This window comes from Macaca mulatta, chromosome 7 (assembly GCF_049350105.2).
Source record: "Macaca mulatta isolate MMU2019108-1 chromosome 7, T2T-MMU8v2.0, whole genome shotgun sequence".
In the NCBI taxonomy this organism is placed as follows: Eukaryota; Metazoa; Chordata; class Mammalia; order Primates; family Cercopithecidae; genus Macaca; species Macaca mulatta.
Genome location: NC_133412.1, coordinates 82510210 through 82527571, shown reverse-complemented (window position 1 = coordinate 82527571; position 17362 = coordinate 82510210). Strand labels below are relative to the sequence as shown.

At 49.2% G+C, this 17362-nt stretch overlaps 1 protein-coding gene across 1 annotated transcript in view; it reads right to left on the bottom strand.

Annotated features, from left to right (window-relative positions):
* The window catches only part of ST8SIA2 (ST8 alpha-N-acetyl-neuraminide alpha-2,8-sialyltransferase 2), a 76264-nt gene extending 63453 nt beyond the window's left edge, over nucleotides 1-12811 (bottom strand). Inside the window, exon 1 of the mRNA XM_015143062.3 lies at nucleotides 12384-12811. Within this exon, the coding sequence (XP_014998548.1) occupies nucleotides 12384-12481 (98 nt within the window). The 5' untranslated portion in view covers nucleotides 12482-12811. The remainder of the gene's footprint in view (nucleotides 1-12383) is intronic.
* Nucleotides 12812-17362: the final 4551 nt, after the last annotated feature.

Here is a 17362-nt window from a genome sequence, read left to right as displayed (position 1 = left end):
GTGCCCTACCTCTTCCCAGCTCAGCAGGAGCCAAATCTTGGGATCGGTATCTTGGACTCATTTCTTTTCAGGTTCACCCTTGAGCCAAAAACAGTTTAGAGGCCACCCCTAGGCAAGTGATAAAGAAAGAGACTTCCCAAAGCTGCGTCTGGGAGGGAGGGGGCTCTGGACTGTCTTGGCCTCCCTCCCCCATCACTCTGAGCCCTCCTTGCAACTTAGTTTTGGCAAAACCTTATGGGCCCCTCCACTAAACTTACATGGGCAGGCCAGCCAACAAGAATTCAGAGTGGCCACGTAAAAGTATGCCTGCACTTTCCACAATCCTAAATCCCAGATGTTGGGGATGTGGGCCGCCTCCAGCTTGTGTGTCCAAATATACAACAAAGTAATGATTTGTATTTTTCTAATTCTGTGTCTATAGCCACACCTCCCCCCTTTACTCCCTCCATTTCCTCTGTATCTGCTTTTCAGCACCGTATTATTTTTAAAATTAAATAATACCCACATTGATGCTGCTTTGTTTAAAATCACAACTGTGCTCTTAAAGTAAGTCAGTGTGTCCTGAGCACCTGCCAGGCACTGTTCTGGCTGCTTGTGCTTGTGTGTGTTTCAATTGTGGTAAAATACACATAACATACAATTTACCATCTTAACTATTTTTAAGTGTACGGTTCGGTGGCATTAAGACATTTATATTATTCTGCAGCTATCATTACCATCCGTCTGCTAAACTCTTTTCATCTTTCAAAACTGAAACTTTATACCCATTAAACAAATTCCCCTTCCCCAGATCCTGGCAACTGTCATTCTACTTTCTGTCTCGATCAATGTGACCACTCTAGATGCCTCATATAAGTGGAACCATACAGTATTTGTCCTTTGACTGCTGGCTTATTCCACTTAGCATAATGTTCTCAAGGTTTGCCCATCATATAGTTTGTGTCAGAATGTCCTTCCTTTTTAAGACTAAATAATATTCCATTGGATGTATATAGCTTTTTTTTTTTTAATTTTTAAGAACAGGGTCTCGCTATATTGCCCAGGCAGCTCCAAACTCCTGGGCTCAAGACATCCTCTGCCTCCCCAAGAGCTGGGATTACAGGTGTGAGCCACCATGCCCGGCATCTACCATATTTTGTTTATCCGTTTACTCATTGATGGACACCTGGGTGCTTCCACCTTTTAGCTACGGTGAATAAGGTTACTATGAACATGGGTGTACAAATACCTGTTTAAGTCCCTGTTTTCAATTTCTTTTTTTTTTTTTTTGAGATGGAGTCTTGCTCTGTTGCCCAGGCTGGAGTGCAGTGGTGTGATCTAGGCTCACTGCAACCTCTGCGTCCCGGGTTCAAGCGATTCTCCTGTCTCAGCCTCTGAGTAGCTGGACTACAGGCATGCAGCACGACACCTGGCTTTTTTTTTTTTTTTTTTTTTTTTTGTATTTTTAGTAAAGACAGGATTTCACCACGTTGGTCAGGCTGGTCTCAAACTCCTGACTTCAGGTGATTCACCCACCTCGGCCTTCCAAAGTGTTGGGATTACAGGCATGAGCACCACACCTGGCCCCTGCTTTCAATTCTTTTGAATATATACCCAGAAGTGGAATTGTTGGATCACATGGTAATTCTATGTTAAATATTTTGAGGAACTGTCATGCTGTTTTCCATAGCAGCTGTACCATTTTACATTCCCACCATTTGTGTTTTATTTAATCCTCAGAACACTGGAAGTTGGGTATTATTAACCCCATTATACAGATTAGGAAACTGAGACTCAGAAAGGTGAGGTCACTTGCCTGAAGTCACACAGGTAATGAGTGTTCCACTGAAGACTAGAGCCTTAATCTTCCAAGAGTAGCTCTCAGTTTCTCCAAAGGTATGGCCCAATGTCCTGAATCATATGCCATGAATCCAGCTCTGGCAAGAACTTGTCAGTCCTTACAGATAAAAGTAAAGCCCCCGGTTGGTGGCAGGGAGAGATGTATGATGAATGCGTGAGTCATTCTGGCATTCTGCTGGAGGTTAGAGCTATCGTGGGCGGTTTTGGCAGGTTGGGGAAGGGCCCGTGGAGCCCTAACTGGCTTTACCACCAAGGCTGGGCCATCACGGGTCTTTCTTTGGGATGCCGTCTGTCAGCACGTTGCTGCCTTTGTGTCCAGCTGGCCTAAGAGGTTCCCTGCCCGGGCCAAGACAGGACACCACGGGGAGTTTCTCTCTTGCCCTTCTCTTTGCTTCTCCTGGGAACTAAATGTTTTGATTAGCGTATAATTTGGGCATCATCCTGAGTCCACCTAAAGTCAAATCCCAAACTGTGGGAACCTCAAGAGATACAGAGGGAGGGCCTTTACTGCTTACAGGAAAATAGCGAACTAAAGTCACCTGCCCTATCAATTTACTAATTCACTTTCTCCAGACATCATATGCCTCCCGCCTTCATTATTTAAGCTACTCTGGCATTTACCAAGAAGGTGTGAATTAACCCTGGGTATCGCTCCTCCACGTGCAGCCGGTTTTCAAAATTAGAACTGGCGAAGCTCAATAACAAGTGCTCACACCTCTCTGGGTAGAGTCCAGGTATGTCTGCCTCTTCCACAGCCTCCGCTGAAGTGTGGTGCCCAATGGTGACAGATGCCATTGTGTTTGCGAAGTTATCTGACAATGATGAGTCTATTCTACTGTCTCAAAAGTTTCCAGCATCTCTGTGCAAACTCTCTGCATGGTACAGAAAAAGGAACAAAGTGTAGGAGGCCCAGGGCAGGAGGCATGAGGAATGGGGGCGAGCAGCCAAGTAACCGCAGTATAAAAAAGTGGCTAAGACCAGATGGACCATGGAGTCAGGCAAACCTGGGTGGAATCCCAGCTCCATGTTTACTAGCTGTGTGACCTTAGCAAGTCCCAAGACCTCTCTGAGTCTCCATTTCCTCATCTGCAAATGGGCTAACAGGGTGCTTGGGAAGGTTGAGTGAGGTGATCCATGTGAGTTCTCAGCAGAATGCGGTTACCGTAGGAAAGGGGGCTCCCTGGGATGTGCTACCTCCTTGCATGAACCTGGCCCCTCCCCGAAGGGCTCTCTCCCTCACTCCTTCCCTCCCTCCCTTCCTTGTCAGGCTCCACTGACCTGGGAAAGCTGACAGCACCAACCCTTCTGTTTTCCCCTAGAAGAAAATTTCTCCAGGCCTTAATCATTTGTGTTGTTTTTCTCTTCTCTCTCAGTGTCTCTCTCTCTCTCTCTCTGGTAATGAGATGGTCAAACAAATGCCATGCTCTGGAGCCATTCTGATGAGATTCCGTGGGGGGAAGCGGGTGTGAGAGGAGAGGAAAAGAGGGCAGGCAGAGGCAGAGGCAGAGCAGTGTGCCTCTGGCCCTCATTCCGCATTAAGGTGTTTTGGAGCTGGCAACCCTAAATTGTATTGATCTTTTTGGCTGCCATGTCCCATTATGGCCTGGGCTCCAGCATGCTGTCCCCTAAGGTTCCTTCAGTATCACTACATCCCAGGGTTCTCATTCCCACAGACCTTTGTGTTCCCAAGGCTTATTCCTTGAAAATACAAGCACGTATCTCTTCCCCACTGGATGCCATTTAAGACATCGTTTTTGGAGAATTCTCCTTGTTCCCTGGAGCCTGGGTTTGAATCCCAGCTCTGCACTTTACTAGCTGTGTTATTTGACTGTTCCGGGCCTCAGTCCACTAATCTGTAAAAGGGAGATAATAATAACATAGATAGACCTCCTCAGACTGTTGGGAGGATTATAGGTGTTTAGATAACTAAAGTGTTTAGAAAATCATTGGGACCCCAGCAGACACAGACAAAAACTGACTTTGTTATTATTCTCTGCTGGCATCATCTCCATGGGGAAGAAAATATGTGAGGAGTGAGGCTATTTCCTGAAGTGAGCTTTTCAGCGTACCTTGTGGATCCAGACCCTAGACTATCAGATTTCAAGGACCCATAGTATTTCCAAAACACTGGGGTTGGGGATTCATGAGGTTACCACCCTTTTCAGCCAAGGGAGAATGTCATAGCTACCATCACCCCCTTTCATAAAAGAAAGGACATCTTAGTATCCCAAAGGAAAAAGGAACATTATCTCAGAATATAGAAGAGTTCTTTCCAGGCAATGGCAGCTGGCAACTTGAAACTATTAATAATCATGGCTACGTTGTGCTTTTTTTTTTTTTTTTTTTTCCTGTCTCCTTTCAGATCACCACTCATCTGTGGCTCACTATTTGGGAACCACTGACCCAGGGGTCCTTTCATCCTTCGGCCATCAACTAAGAAGCTGGAGGAGGGAGAGGAGGAATTGTTGCCCTGAACCTTAAAAAAGGCCCAGGAAGCAGAGCTTAGTCCCTCCGCATTCCTCCGATGATAACAAAAAGGCTCTGGGAAACCCTGTGACAGAGCTGAGAGCTTCATGCTTGCAAAGCAGTTTGGGAAGTCAAAGGCACGCCCACACAGCAAGGCGGGATGCTGGATTTCCCAGGGGAGTGAATCGGGATCCCAAGTTCTCGAAGGTGTCAGGAGGAACCTTGACTGCCGATGTGTAATATAGACACATGTCGTGTCAGGGCCACTGCTCTCCCCAGTTGGAGCCATTCCCTCATGGCCATTGTCGCGAAGTCAGTGACAGCCAAAGCTGAGAAAACACGGGGACACACAGGTCCCGTCAGGACACTGGGCAGCCTCCTAGCCGGGTGATGAATTGCAGGAGACTGGGGAGAATTTAAAACCAGCCCAGATGCCACCTAGGAGAGTGACTAATCTCAACGCTTAAGGACCAGCCTCAGCTCTGGAGAGATGGTGAGCAAGCCCAGGGGCAGTCAGCCAGTCGGCCACAGGGGACAGTGTCTCACCCCGCAGCGCCTCTCCGGAAGATGAGCCTGTCCCCACACCCTGGCAGGAGACAGCCACCTGACTCGCTCAGCTGGTGGCTTTCATGTTCCTGTCCCTCCCCTGGCCGTTTTCACTGTGTCCTCCCATCTGTCTCTAACTCATTTCTGCTTGAGACAGCTGAGAGAGATGAGGCTCCTGACCTCATCTAGGATCCACACAGCTGCCCCAAGTCTTGACCCATCAGCAGGATTCGCTGGTTTGACCAGTGTTTTCAAATAAAAACACCACTAGAAGGTGCTTCATAAGGAAAATCTTTGAGACGACGCATCCCGACCTGACCTCACATTTCTTACTCTGTCACGTCTCTAACACTCAGCTTCCAGCATCCTACCTGGGGACCAGCCCTTGCAAGGAAACAGCTGGCCCTGCGTTCCTGGTCTGCTCTCAACGCCACTACGGAAGCCCTGAAGGGGATTAAAGTAGACAGGACCGGCTGTCCTTCCAGGCAGGAGGGGACAGCCTCAGCAGCACCGTGGGCAGTGGAGGGCTGGAAAGGGCTCTCTGGAGAACCAACAGCCGGCAGAGGCTTGGCATCTGGGCTCTAGATCTTTGGTTTTTATCTAAACTGGCAGGGGGCAAACACCACTGGGTGTTTTTACAAATTAGAAAGGGGCTTTTATTTCCATTGGCCCGAAACATTCCACAATGGTGAATAATGTCATAGCCAGACTGTGCTCTTCACCGGGCTGCACTTCCATGCTAGATACATAGGAAAAGCAGGGGCTTCCAGATCAAGTGGAGGGTGTTTAATTGTTAGAATAGTATGTACTTTTGGGAGCAGAGAGGCTGAATGCTTATTTTTGCCATATCCTTGGTCAGAGTTTGTTCATTCAAAAAATATTTTATGGGCTTCATTTACTAAATCATGTACGTATCACCAGGGGCTGGGGATAAAGGATAAATAAAACATAATTGTGAAATGTATCTCCATGGGGTGCTGCATGATGGGGTGCTAAGGGTGCATACAGGAGGCGCAACCAATGTAGATGTCTCGGGAGGGGACGGGATCTAGGAGATACCAGACCTTAGCCTCGAAGAAGACAGAGCAGTGAGACAAAGAGCAGGAGCGGGATGTACGAAGGCACAGAGGTATGAAATCCTAGGACACTTTGGGGAACCTGTAAGCAATACAAAATGGCTGCAGCCCAGGCCGGCTACAGAAAGAGGCAAAGGTCAGATGATGCATTGCTTTGTATGCCCTGCGAAAAGCAATGAGAGCCTTTCTAGAATCCCCTCTCTCGAAGAAGTATTTATAATTTGCAATCTACAACATTTCCAATTTGTAAAACCTAAAACATGTTTAAAACCTAGCAACCCTGCCTTACAGGAGGAAAGAGGCACTGAGTGGTGAATTGGTTTCTAAGATGGATATCTATTTACAATTTAAATGTGATGTTTGGAACAGTTGGCAACAAGGACTTGGAGCAAGTGAGTTAAAACCAGACCTTCTTTCTCTCCTATTTTATCTTCCAATCATGCTTATATTTCAGTGAATTACACCAGGACTAGGGAGAAGAATGGGCTTTAAAAAAAATTGCATTGTCTTGAGCAAACATATGCACTTCTTATAGAGTGCCTGGACTGTGACTGCTCAAGGTCATTTTCTTTCCCATCCACGTGCACTCATCCACTAAATGATGCACCTCACCTCACTCTCCGCTCTTGGCAGTAGTTGCTGCCTGCTCACAGATCTCATCATGGCTGATGATCAGAGCTAGCCTCTCCTTGTCTAGTGTTTTCCCAGACAGGGCCTGGTGTTTGGCTGGTGTGCACTAGGACCCCTGGTCGTGGTGTACTGGATGGCATCAGTTCTGATGGGTCAGATGTCCATTCTAACAGGTTGGTGCTGGAGAGGTACCAGTTGTTAAACATCTTTACTATCTCCCCTGCTCCAGACACCTAGATGCCCAAACATACAGTATGTAGTATCGAGGCAGGCCCCTTCCATTGACATCAGAATCAGGTTTGCAATGGAATAGGAGCTTTCCCTCCTCCTGTCACTTTAGCCCCAGGCTCCACCTGAGAGTCTGGAATGCTCATACCCATGGCAGGTGACCTTGTGTAACAAGCTGGGGTTAATGCCATTCTGTCCTCCAGCATGGCACTGAACTTAGCTGGACTAGAGGGACATTTTGGGGAGATGTGCTCAGAGTCCTCCTCTGGTCCTCCTCATTCACCTTCTCTCTTTCTAAATGTCTGATGGAGCAACTACTAAGGCCAGACCAGGCTCTCAGGAAAACTCTGGGCCTTTGGAAGAACCACCAGGGATGAGTTAGTCTTCAGATGTATTCCCTAATATTAGCTCAGGGTGAAAAAAATAACTCAGAGGACAGGGCAGTCTAGCATGATGGTCAAGAGCATGCATGGGTTTTGGCCTTCCATACAGCTGCTTTATCACAAGTTTATCAGCAGGGTATACAACCTCTCCAGGCCTCAGTTTCTTCATCAATAAATGGGGATAGAAATGGTACCTACCTTAGAGGGTTCTGGTGAGGATCCAGCAAACATGTTTGAAAGCAGTTAGCATAGCATCTGGCTCACAGAGCTCTACAAACAGTGCCACTGGTAGGTGACCACTGGATTACCATGAGGCTGGAATGTGTTAACACCTATAAAGCACTTGGAATAGCTCTTGACTCTTAGGAAGCACTCAGTAAATGCTAACCATGATCATCATCTTCACCATTGTCATAATTGCTATTGTTATCATTACTAGTTACTCAACTTCTCTTTAACAAGATTTCTGTAATTCCTTTATGAGTAGAGGAACTAGTATGAGGATTAGTGCATTGGGTTACAAAAGAGGAGACCTGTGCAAGCCTGCCCTGCCCTAAACCAGCCAGGCTGTGATCTCAGATCAGTGATGTTACTTCTCAATGTCAAATTTACCCTAATTGATAAAAAGGAAAGGTTTCTACAGGGAGAGCTTATGCTGTCTTCCTGTCCCAAGGCTCAGTGAGTTTTTTTTTTTTTTTAATTTTTTTTTTCTTTTTTTGAGATGGAGTCTCACTCTGTTGCCCAGGCTGGAGTGCGGTGGCGTGATCTCGGCTCACTGCAACCTCTACTTCCCAGGTTTTAAGCCATTCTCCTGTCTCAGCCTCCCGAGTAGCTGGGATTACAGGCACCTGCCACCACATCTAGCTAATTTTTGTATTTTTAGTAGAGATGGAGTTTCACCGTGCTGGCCAGTCTGGTCTTGAACTCCTGACCTCAGGTGATCCACCTGCCTCAGCCTCCCAAAGTGTTGGGATTACAGGCATGAGCCACCGTTCCTGGCCAGCTCTGAGTTGCAACTTTGCCCAAGGATGCCGTGTGTGCCCATCATTGTGCCAGACTCAGGAAAATATTCATCCAACAGATGTTTATTGAATGCCTTGTGTCCCCAGTTCCATGGACACCATGATGAGCAAGACAGCGATGCCTCACAGTCCCCTAGTGGAACTTACATCAAGATTAAAGCCCAAGAAACAAGAAGAAGATTTTAGCTTACAACTTGGTCGAATTGGATCTAAAACTTGGGAGCGTGCATGAGTTGATCAGGGGCTGTTTTACGAAAGCTCCACCCAATTTCTGACTTAGAATTTGAATTCACTCCTTGGCTACCAGGCAGGACTCTCTAGGTGCTTTGTAGAGAACTTATCTTTCTACATTTTGTTTTCTTATTCAGCTCCAGCTGAATGAGAGCAAGAGAGTCAGAAATGGAACTTTTGAAAATAATCACTAAGGAAAAGAGATGTGTGTCTCAGAAAACTCCCCTCAAAGAAAGTCCTGCCCCTTAATTCATGGCACATAATTTTTCAGGCAGGACAGGACCTCTGAGACCACCACATTAAAAGCCTCATTTTACAAAAAAGAATCAAGAGCTTCAGAAAACTAAATCTCAGTTTTATTCCTCCAGATAATACACATGTGATTTACTTTCTTCTTTCACTTTTTAAAGTTCCCTAATCCTTGAAAAAGTTACCCCCAAAAGCGGTTCCTTCTATTTTTCCTTCCTTCCTAACAGATCACAGGGTCCCACTGTTCATTACTTCCCAGAAACAGCCATCCTTTTACAGAGCCATTGCTTTCTCCCAGGGGCCAACACAGGCAGATCATCTGTAATCCTCCCTAGCACAGGTCCAGAGCAAGTTGGGGATGGAGGTGCAGCAGACTCGTGTTCCTAAGTATGATTCCAGGTCTCCAGGAAGACATATGGTGAGGAAGGCGGAGCCCTCTTGACGCCCCTCACTGGCCACTGTGCCAAGGCTCTTATTGGGCGCTGAGCCCAGCTGCTCAAAGTTGAGGTAATTCCAAGAATGAATTTAGTGATAAAACCTCACTTGTGCCGGGAGGGGTGGCTCATGCCTGTAATCCCAGCACTTTGGGAGGCTGAGGTGGGCAGATCACCTGAGATTTTCAACATGGTGAAACCCCATCTCTAATAAAAATACAAAAATTAGCCTGGTGTGGTGGCACGTGCCTGTAATCCCAGCTACTCAGGAGGCTGAAACAGGAGAATTGCTTGAACCCGGGAGGGAGAGGTTGCAGTGAGCCAAGATCGCGCCACTGCACTCCAGCCTGGGCAACAGAGTGAGACTCTGTCTCAAAAACAAAACAAAACAAAACAAAACAAAAAACAACAAAACAAAACAAAACAAAACAAAAAAAACCCTCACTTGTAAGCAGGCAGAAGGTGCTGTTGGGATTCCCATGCTCTGCCCGTGTCTTTCCTTCTCCAGCCATGGTGAATCCCAAAATATGCCTCCATTCCTCTGGATTAAACACGTGTGGGGCTGACGGTGAGTGAGGCTAGAGTGCCTGTCCCAGTCGAAAGGCATGTGTAGTGTTGTTCTAAGGCAGCTACATCAGCCTGGGAGAGGGGGTGTCTCAGGCCTGGTCAGGACTGGTCAAGCCAGTGGTCAGCCTGGGACGAGAGGGAAGGAAGATGCCACAGGAGGTGACACATCAGACTTGTTTGACAGTTGTTTCCTAGGATTGGCCCAACAGAGACAGGATAAAAAGAAGTAGAGAGCCCTCAAGTGAAACAAGTCCCAGGGGTGTGTACATATATGGGAACAACCTGATGTGGGGAGCGCAGGCTTCACCGTGCATTTGGCAAGAAAGTTCAACATTATGTGCAAAGTGATCTCCTGATTGCGTTTTAAAAATTAAAAGTTCCTATTGTGAATATTTATTGCAGCACTATTCACAATAGCAAAGACTTGGAATCAACCCAAATGTCCATCAGTGACAGATTGGATTAAGAAAATGTGGCACATATACACCATGGAATACTATGCAGCCATCAAAAAGGATGAGTTTGTGTCCTTTGTAGGGACATGGATGCAGCTGGAAACCATCATTCTTAGCAAACTATCACAAGAACAGAAAACCAAACACCGCATGTTCTCACTCATAGGTGGGAACTGAACAATGAGATCACTTGCACTCAGGAAGGGGAACATCACACACCGGGGCCTATCATGGGGAGGGGGGCAGGGGGAGGGATTGCATTGGGAGTTATACCTGATGTAAATGACGAGTTGATGGGTGCAGCACAGCAACATGGCACAAGTATACATATGTAACAAACCTGCACGTTATGCACATGTACCCTACAACTTAAAGTATAATAATAATAAATAAATTAAAAAATAAATAAATAAATAAATAAAAGGAAATTTGAATGCTTTTAGTAGAAAAAAAAAAATTAAAAGTTCCCAGCATGTGGAAGGTATTTGCTAAGAATTCAGTGAATGGTTGACCTAGGGGTGCCTGGATGACCACTGCACTTGTGTTTTTATAGCAGAACAATGGGCAGCGCCGTGCCTTCCCTCTCACATGGGCAAAGATCAGCAAGTGATCTGGGCCAGGCAGTGCCCACATCAGGAATAAGAAGCCGAAGAGCCCAGAGGAAGGCCCTTCTCACCGCATCTTCCATTACCCCAAGACGTGTCTTGCCCGATTTCCTTTCCGATCCACGTTTCTGAGGCGAACAGCTATGAAAAGTAGCATGTTTATCTTTGCGTGGGAGATGGTGGCACGTTGTGTGTTAACTGCATAGCATTTGGGAAAGTTTTCAGAGCTCTTGGGGAAACCGAGAATGAGAGGAGACAGAAGCAGGGAGAGGGGCTCCTGAAGCCCAGTGGAGTTCACAGAAGGAATTCCCGGGAGACGGCCAAGGGCGGGGAGCAGGGCAGGGGCGGGGAGAAAATGAGAGCAGGAAGCGGCACTTGTCCCAAGTTTTGGTCCTTGGGGCCTCGGCATCCTGCTTGGGCCCAACACTGGCATCTCCCATTTGAGGGACTGACAGCGTGGCGGACCCTCAACTAGCAAAGATAACAAATGAAGTAACAAATGGGACAAAGGCGGGGCGCACGCGGCGCTGGACTCGAGAAGAGCGCCTGGCAGGGCACAAATCCCACAGAGGAAGAGACCTTCTGCGCTCTCTGAGACCTCACCTTCCCCTTACCCAGGGGCAGGAAGGTCTCCTCGGGCCTCCTCAGAACGCTGGGTGCCTCCCCACCTGTCGTCTACCGCCCTTTGGAGGTTCTGGAGAACGGCCCGCCCCGACGAGCCGAAGGCTGCGGGGCGGGGCGCGAGTCTCAGCCTCTGGGACACACAGCTGGTGCGTCCCGAGCCTCAAGTGCGCGCTCCAGGAAGTCCGGAGCCGGGAGGATCCGGGCTCGCGGTCCCGCCCTACGTCTGGCGAGGTCGGGAGAAAAAAGGGTCAGATCGTCCGCTTGAGGGCCCAGAAGCCCACCGGGCGGCAGTACAGACTTTCCCGAAATGTCTCTGTCTCCGCGCTGCGAGCGCGCAGGAACCCAGGGTCGCCGGGGTCGCCGTGGCTTGGCTGAACGTCCAAAGCCAGGCGAGGGCGGGGGTCTCAGTCCAGCTATGCGAGCCCTTCTCTAGTGGTGCCAGCTCCTACGCCGGGCTCCCGGGCCGGCGGGAGGCGCGTGTGCCTGTCTGTGTGTGCAGGGGACATTCGGCTTCCCTGTAGCCCATGCAGAGCCCCCGCCCTCCGCTCCGGCCCGGGGAACCCCTCCCCCAGCTCAGAGATCCCTGCGCGCCCCCTGCCCACTTTGCCAAGGCGAGAAAGCGGCCGTGCCGGAGACAAAGAAACTCCTGCCTCCCTCCACTCTCGGCCCCTCCGCCCGCCGGAGACACTCCCCGGCGCCCTCCCTCGACCCCGGCGACACTGCGCTTGGACACGCCAGGCAGGGGGGCAGGGTGGGCGAGCCCGCTTCCCGACGCGGGCCAGCTGGGGGCTTCCCGTGAGCCCCGCCCGGGGACACCCCACGGCAGCCGCGCCCCCACCCTCCTCTCCCCAAACCGTCCCGGGCCCCTGTCACCGCTACCTTCTGCCAAGCCGTCCCTATCTCTCCAGCGGAGCTACGGAGTGGGGTGGGGGCGCGGCGCACACAAAGGGGGTCGGAGGGTGGAGAGTAGGGAAGGAGGGAGAGATCCCGCCAGGTCTCGTGGCACGGGCCTGGGCGCAGCTATTTACCCGATTTCTTCTTCGATCTCTGAGATGTCTGCGAAGATGAGGAAGACCACGAGCAGCGTGAGCGCGGCCAGCATCCAGCTCCGGAACTGCAGCTGCATGGTGGGTTCGCGTCCGCCGGGACCCACGCGGGCCGGCGCGAGGAGCAGGGGCGGGAGGGCGCAGCGGCGGACGCCGGAGCCTCCGCGCGCCGCGCGCAGCTGGGCAGATACCCTGCGCTCGGGGCGAGTCCGGGCCGGCGGCGGCAGCGGCAGCGGCAGCGACAGGCAGGGGTTGCTCAGGCGCGGCGAGCCCGCTCGCTCCCTTTCGGCTCCCGCCTGCCCCTCCCTCCCTCCTCTCCCTTCCCCCGCCCCGCGCCCGGCTCCGCGCGCAGTTTGACAGCTTTGCTCCGCGCCTCTGCTCGCCTCCTCCCACCAACTCCAGCGTCCAGACCTGCTAGCCTTTGCTTCTCCCGCCTGGCTTTATTCAGCTCCCGAGGGCGCGGGGATGCAGCCGGAGGCTGCCACTCCTGGCCTAGAGAGGCTGGGCTCTGGCCACCGCGAACGACCGGGTACTGAGCTGAGCCCAGGGAAGTGCGCGCACCGCCCGGCGCACCCCTCAGGCTGGCAAACGCCCCCCTTCGCCCGCTCTTTGTCCAGCTCCCTCGCCTCCTCGCAAAGTTTTCTCAACACAAAGACTAACACCTGAGGACAGCCTCCAGCGCGCGGCGAGAAGGCGGTTTCAGCCAGGCAGATGTTTCAGCAGTTGATGAATTAGGAGGGGAGGTGGAGGAAGGGGAGGAGAGAAGAAATATCCAAGACAGGCCAACTTCGGTGAAGATGCTGACTACAGTTTGTGGGCGAGGCTCTCTGGAGAAACCACTCCCTCCAGGTGCTTATCTTGGTCTCCATTTATAGACCCGATGCTAGGTCCGGAGAGCTCTCCGAGCTGCCCCTAGGTCACGAAATCCTGGCTGGAACCCTCGGCTAGAACCCCAGTGGGAGACTTAGCTCCTGTCTTCCCTCCGCCCTCGCGGTACTGACGCCGGGTGGCCTTCATCTCCTCAGTTCTTGGACTCTCAATAACCCCAAAATCAATAACCCTGGGAGTCCTATCTTGATCAAAATGCCTTCTAGAAAAATATGGCTCTCACAAGGGGTAATGTCCCCCACTCTTCCTGAATATTTTACACTTTCACAGCCTTAGACAGTTTAAGTCAAATTACATTTCACACCAACCATTAGCCAGGGATGGGAAGGGCCCCATTAAGTTTTACTGGAATTAGATAATTACCTTTTATTTTCTTTGCACTAATTGGAACAATTCCTGAAATTAAGAAATGTAACTTTCCAGAAATGATCATCTGGTTTATGAAAGGGTCCTTGGGGTTTCAGTGTGGGGAGGAGGAGTCCTGTTGGAGAAGCTATATGGAATGTCCTAAGTGCTGGAAACCACAACCCAGTGAATGGGAGGGGCGGGTTGGCCTTGTTCCTTGGACCACTCAGAGGAGTTTGGGGAGGGGCTGGCAGCAGCCAAGTCCCTTCATGGGGCCCCCGGGGATGTAAGAGGGCCTTCTGATTTCCCACCAAAGCACCGCTTGTGCCCAGAGCACTTCTGCCTCTTCGTGTGTACGGAGGAGCAGGAGGGAGGCTTCCAAGCCAGGGGCTACTGCACTTGTTGACCCTGGGAGCCAGGACAGGCTCTCCCCTGCAGGAGGAGCTCCCATCACCCAGCCTGGAGAGCAGATTAGGGAAGCAGCACAGCGGCAAGGGAGAGCTCTGCATCACCTCCTTTGAGGAGTGCCAGAAGCAGATGTCTTTTATCCAGAGGAAGAGTGGACTAATTCCCGCCTCAGCGCTTCATTTCCTTCCCATCCCTTGGCAAAGTCAGTGCACCCCTGCTCCTTTTACAGTAAGCACTTCGAAAATACCACGTATTTTTCTTGGGGTAAGGTTTTTCTGATGTCGAGAACAAGGTTGGACGTCACTCTCCCTGTCTGTTAGAGGCAGGGATGAGATGTCAAAGGAGGGTTTCCCATCAGTGTGACTGGCACGGGGTCTAACCTTCCTTATTTCAAGTTTTCAGAAAGCCAAGATCTTTCCCTTTGTCTTGCTGGAAGGGTGGTTTAGGAGGTGTGGAGTGGTTTTTGTCACCATTTTGCCTTGTTTTTCTGAAGGGAATGGTTGGGATACCTGAATAGGGAGAGGAAAGTACAGGATGCTCGTGGTGTGCTGCTCAATATTTGAATTGCTCCTCTATTCACTCCAACTTGCAGCAATATTTAACCTACCTTGTACCAGGCTCTGTGCTAGGGACTAGAGACACCAAGTGGAGAGAGACGCCTCGGGTTTCCTGCCCTCTAGTGGCTCACTGTTCAAAAGGAAGACAGACATTCAAGTGTCTAATTATGATAGGGGATTTGAGCTACAGTAGAGCTAAGGTCTCCTGGCTCACTTATAATTGATTAATAAGATCCCCCAAAAGAGCAAGAAGAAGCTGACTGACCTCTCTCTCCTATGTTCTCTGCTTCTCTACCTACTACACTCTTACCATGCAGAACATCATGGAAGTGTTGCCGTGATCCTAAATTCACCAGGTCAGGTCAACCTCATTGCTGCAAGCATGATTACAACAGAGTCTATTTCCATTTCCTGTTAGGTGATCCACGATTACAGCAGAATCTATTTCTGTTTCCTGTTAGATGGCCCATGTTCTCATCCCAGGCTCAGTTTTCCTCCTTTTCACCCACCAGAGAAGAGTCATATGAGTGGACAGGAAACAGTGGAACCTTTGTTGAATGGTTTGATTCCATATAGAGAAATCCCTGTAATCAGACCCACAGAGCAATGTCTCGCAAGTATACCTGCTCAGAAGTAGAGCTAGCTTCCTCACGTAGATGCTGTCCTTGCAATGAGAGCCTCTGAAGAGGGATTTTTCTTGAAGGGTGATGGGGGACCCTTGTGATCATTGACTATAGAATACCTGCTGTCTGTGATCACTTAGGTTTGGGTCTTGTTGGGCCAGCTCCTTTAACAAGTGATCTGTGTATATCCACCACCCATTGCTGCCTCTGCAAAATGAGTTTGTTCCTGGAATCTGGAAAGAGGAAGACTGATGAGATTGGCAGAGAATGTCAGACTGGTGATGTGAACTGCCACATGGGCACATGCTTGGCTTGGCCACCCTGACCCCTCCCCTCCTGCCTGCCCCTCTGTTTAAGTAAGTCTCTTTTCCTGCCTTGGATTTTCCAAGAAGCCAGAAGGTCCCATAGTCATCACTTCTGTAGACTAAGTCATTGAATGTTTGGGTTAAAATGAGGGAGTGGTGGCAAATTAAAAGCCATTACCACCCATTAACATTTTAACTCAAATTGATTGAGTATATAAGCTATTCAGGCAACTGGTAAGGCCCTGGGCCATTTGTAGTAATGAGGGACAGAGGGCCAAGAGGCTTTTCAGAAGCCCAAAGGAGCCCAACAGGGTCACAGGTGGACACCCCTTCCTTGTGTCTGACACTGGCTGAGGGCATGTTTGTCCTTCTAGCTGCAATCTTGAGAATGGGGAACTGCCCGAAGCCTGAATTCGTGGAAACTCTAAAACTGTATCTACCATTTACACATAGGGCAAAACACCCCCTCTCCACCCCAGCTATGCAGAGTTTTCACCTGAGCCACTTCTTGGGAGTGGTAAGGTCAGTATTGATAATAACTTGTCCAAGTGACTGGCTGGAAATGGGGGCAAGTCAGATGGGGGAGGGAATAAGGGGGAGTGGAGCTAACATTTGTGAGCGCACACAAGTTCAAGGCACTGACCTGGGCTATTTCTCTTATTTAATCCTGGCAATCCTTTCATATAGATATCATTATCTCCCTTTTACATTTGAGGAAACTGAGACTCAAAGAAGCTGAATTCCTACCCTGACCCCTGCAACATGTGGGACTGTGGGATGGCCAATATCCTCTTCTGCACTTGGGGCAATTCTAAATAGATTCGTAAACAGGCATCTTCTTTAATTCTGACTGTGTGCCCTTAGTTCTGGTATGTCAGGATTCTGGGAACAAATCTGTCTTCACTCACTGCACACCCTTCATCATTTGTGAGACTATAATCATAAATCTCTGTTTTCATCTTTCCACATGGAAAAAAACTAGTTCTTTCAATCAATTCAGATTAAAAAAAACTTTAAGAATAAATAACAACAATCTCATTCAAAATTCTGACCTAACACCTTTGAACTCGCTCCAAGAGCAATTTAGAATGTGAAATAACTACAAAGTGGTAATGGTCTTGCTTTCTCATCATCTCTGAAGGAGGAACTGTGTGTGTGTTGGGGCTGGGTAGGATGGGAGGGTGATGTCAACAGGTAGAATATCATGGTCGGGATAGATTCATTGACTATTGTGTTTCTGCACTGCTAATAAATGAGAGAACTTGCCTTATCTTGAGAAATTTACATTAAATTTGAGTATTCTCACAAATGCAACATTTTCCCCTTTAAAATCAGACTCAGAGTGGTAAGAATATTGAAAAGTTAACGGGCACATTTGCATTCCATTTGTAACTTTTTTAAAATAGCAAAATTATAGTTTAGCCAAGGAAAGAAAAGAAATGTACTCAGGCAATTGCTGTAAATATTTCCAAGATTATCAGCAAGCGATCTTGGGAGGGGTGTGAGAATGAGCTCCACAGTGAGCTAGAAGTGGTAACAGGCAGGGGGATGGTTCAAATTTATTTTTTTTTTTTCTGGGATTTTAACAAACTCTTCAGTTGGGATTCAAGGCAGTATTGAACCAAAGCATGAAGTCAGGTACCAGACGGCAGAGAAGAACAAAAAGGAATGTCGACTCACGATTGTCACCAGGGCTTCGAGGAATGATCACTGTGATCTCGAGTCAGACTTCCTGGCTTGCCCAACTTCTTGGCTTGCCCACCTTTGCCCAGAGTCCAGCATGGCCCCTTCCTTGTAGGCATCTGAGGAAACTGGCCCGTGTTGTCCATCCCTGG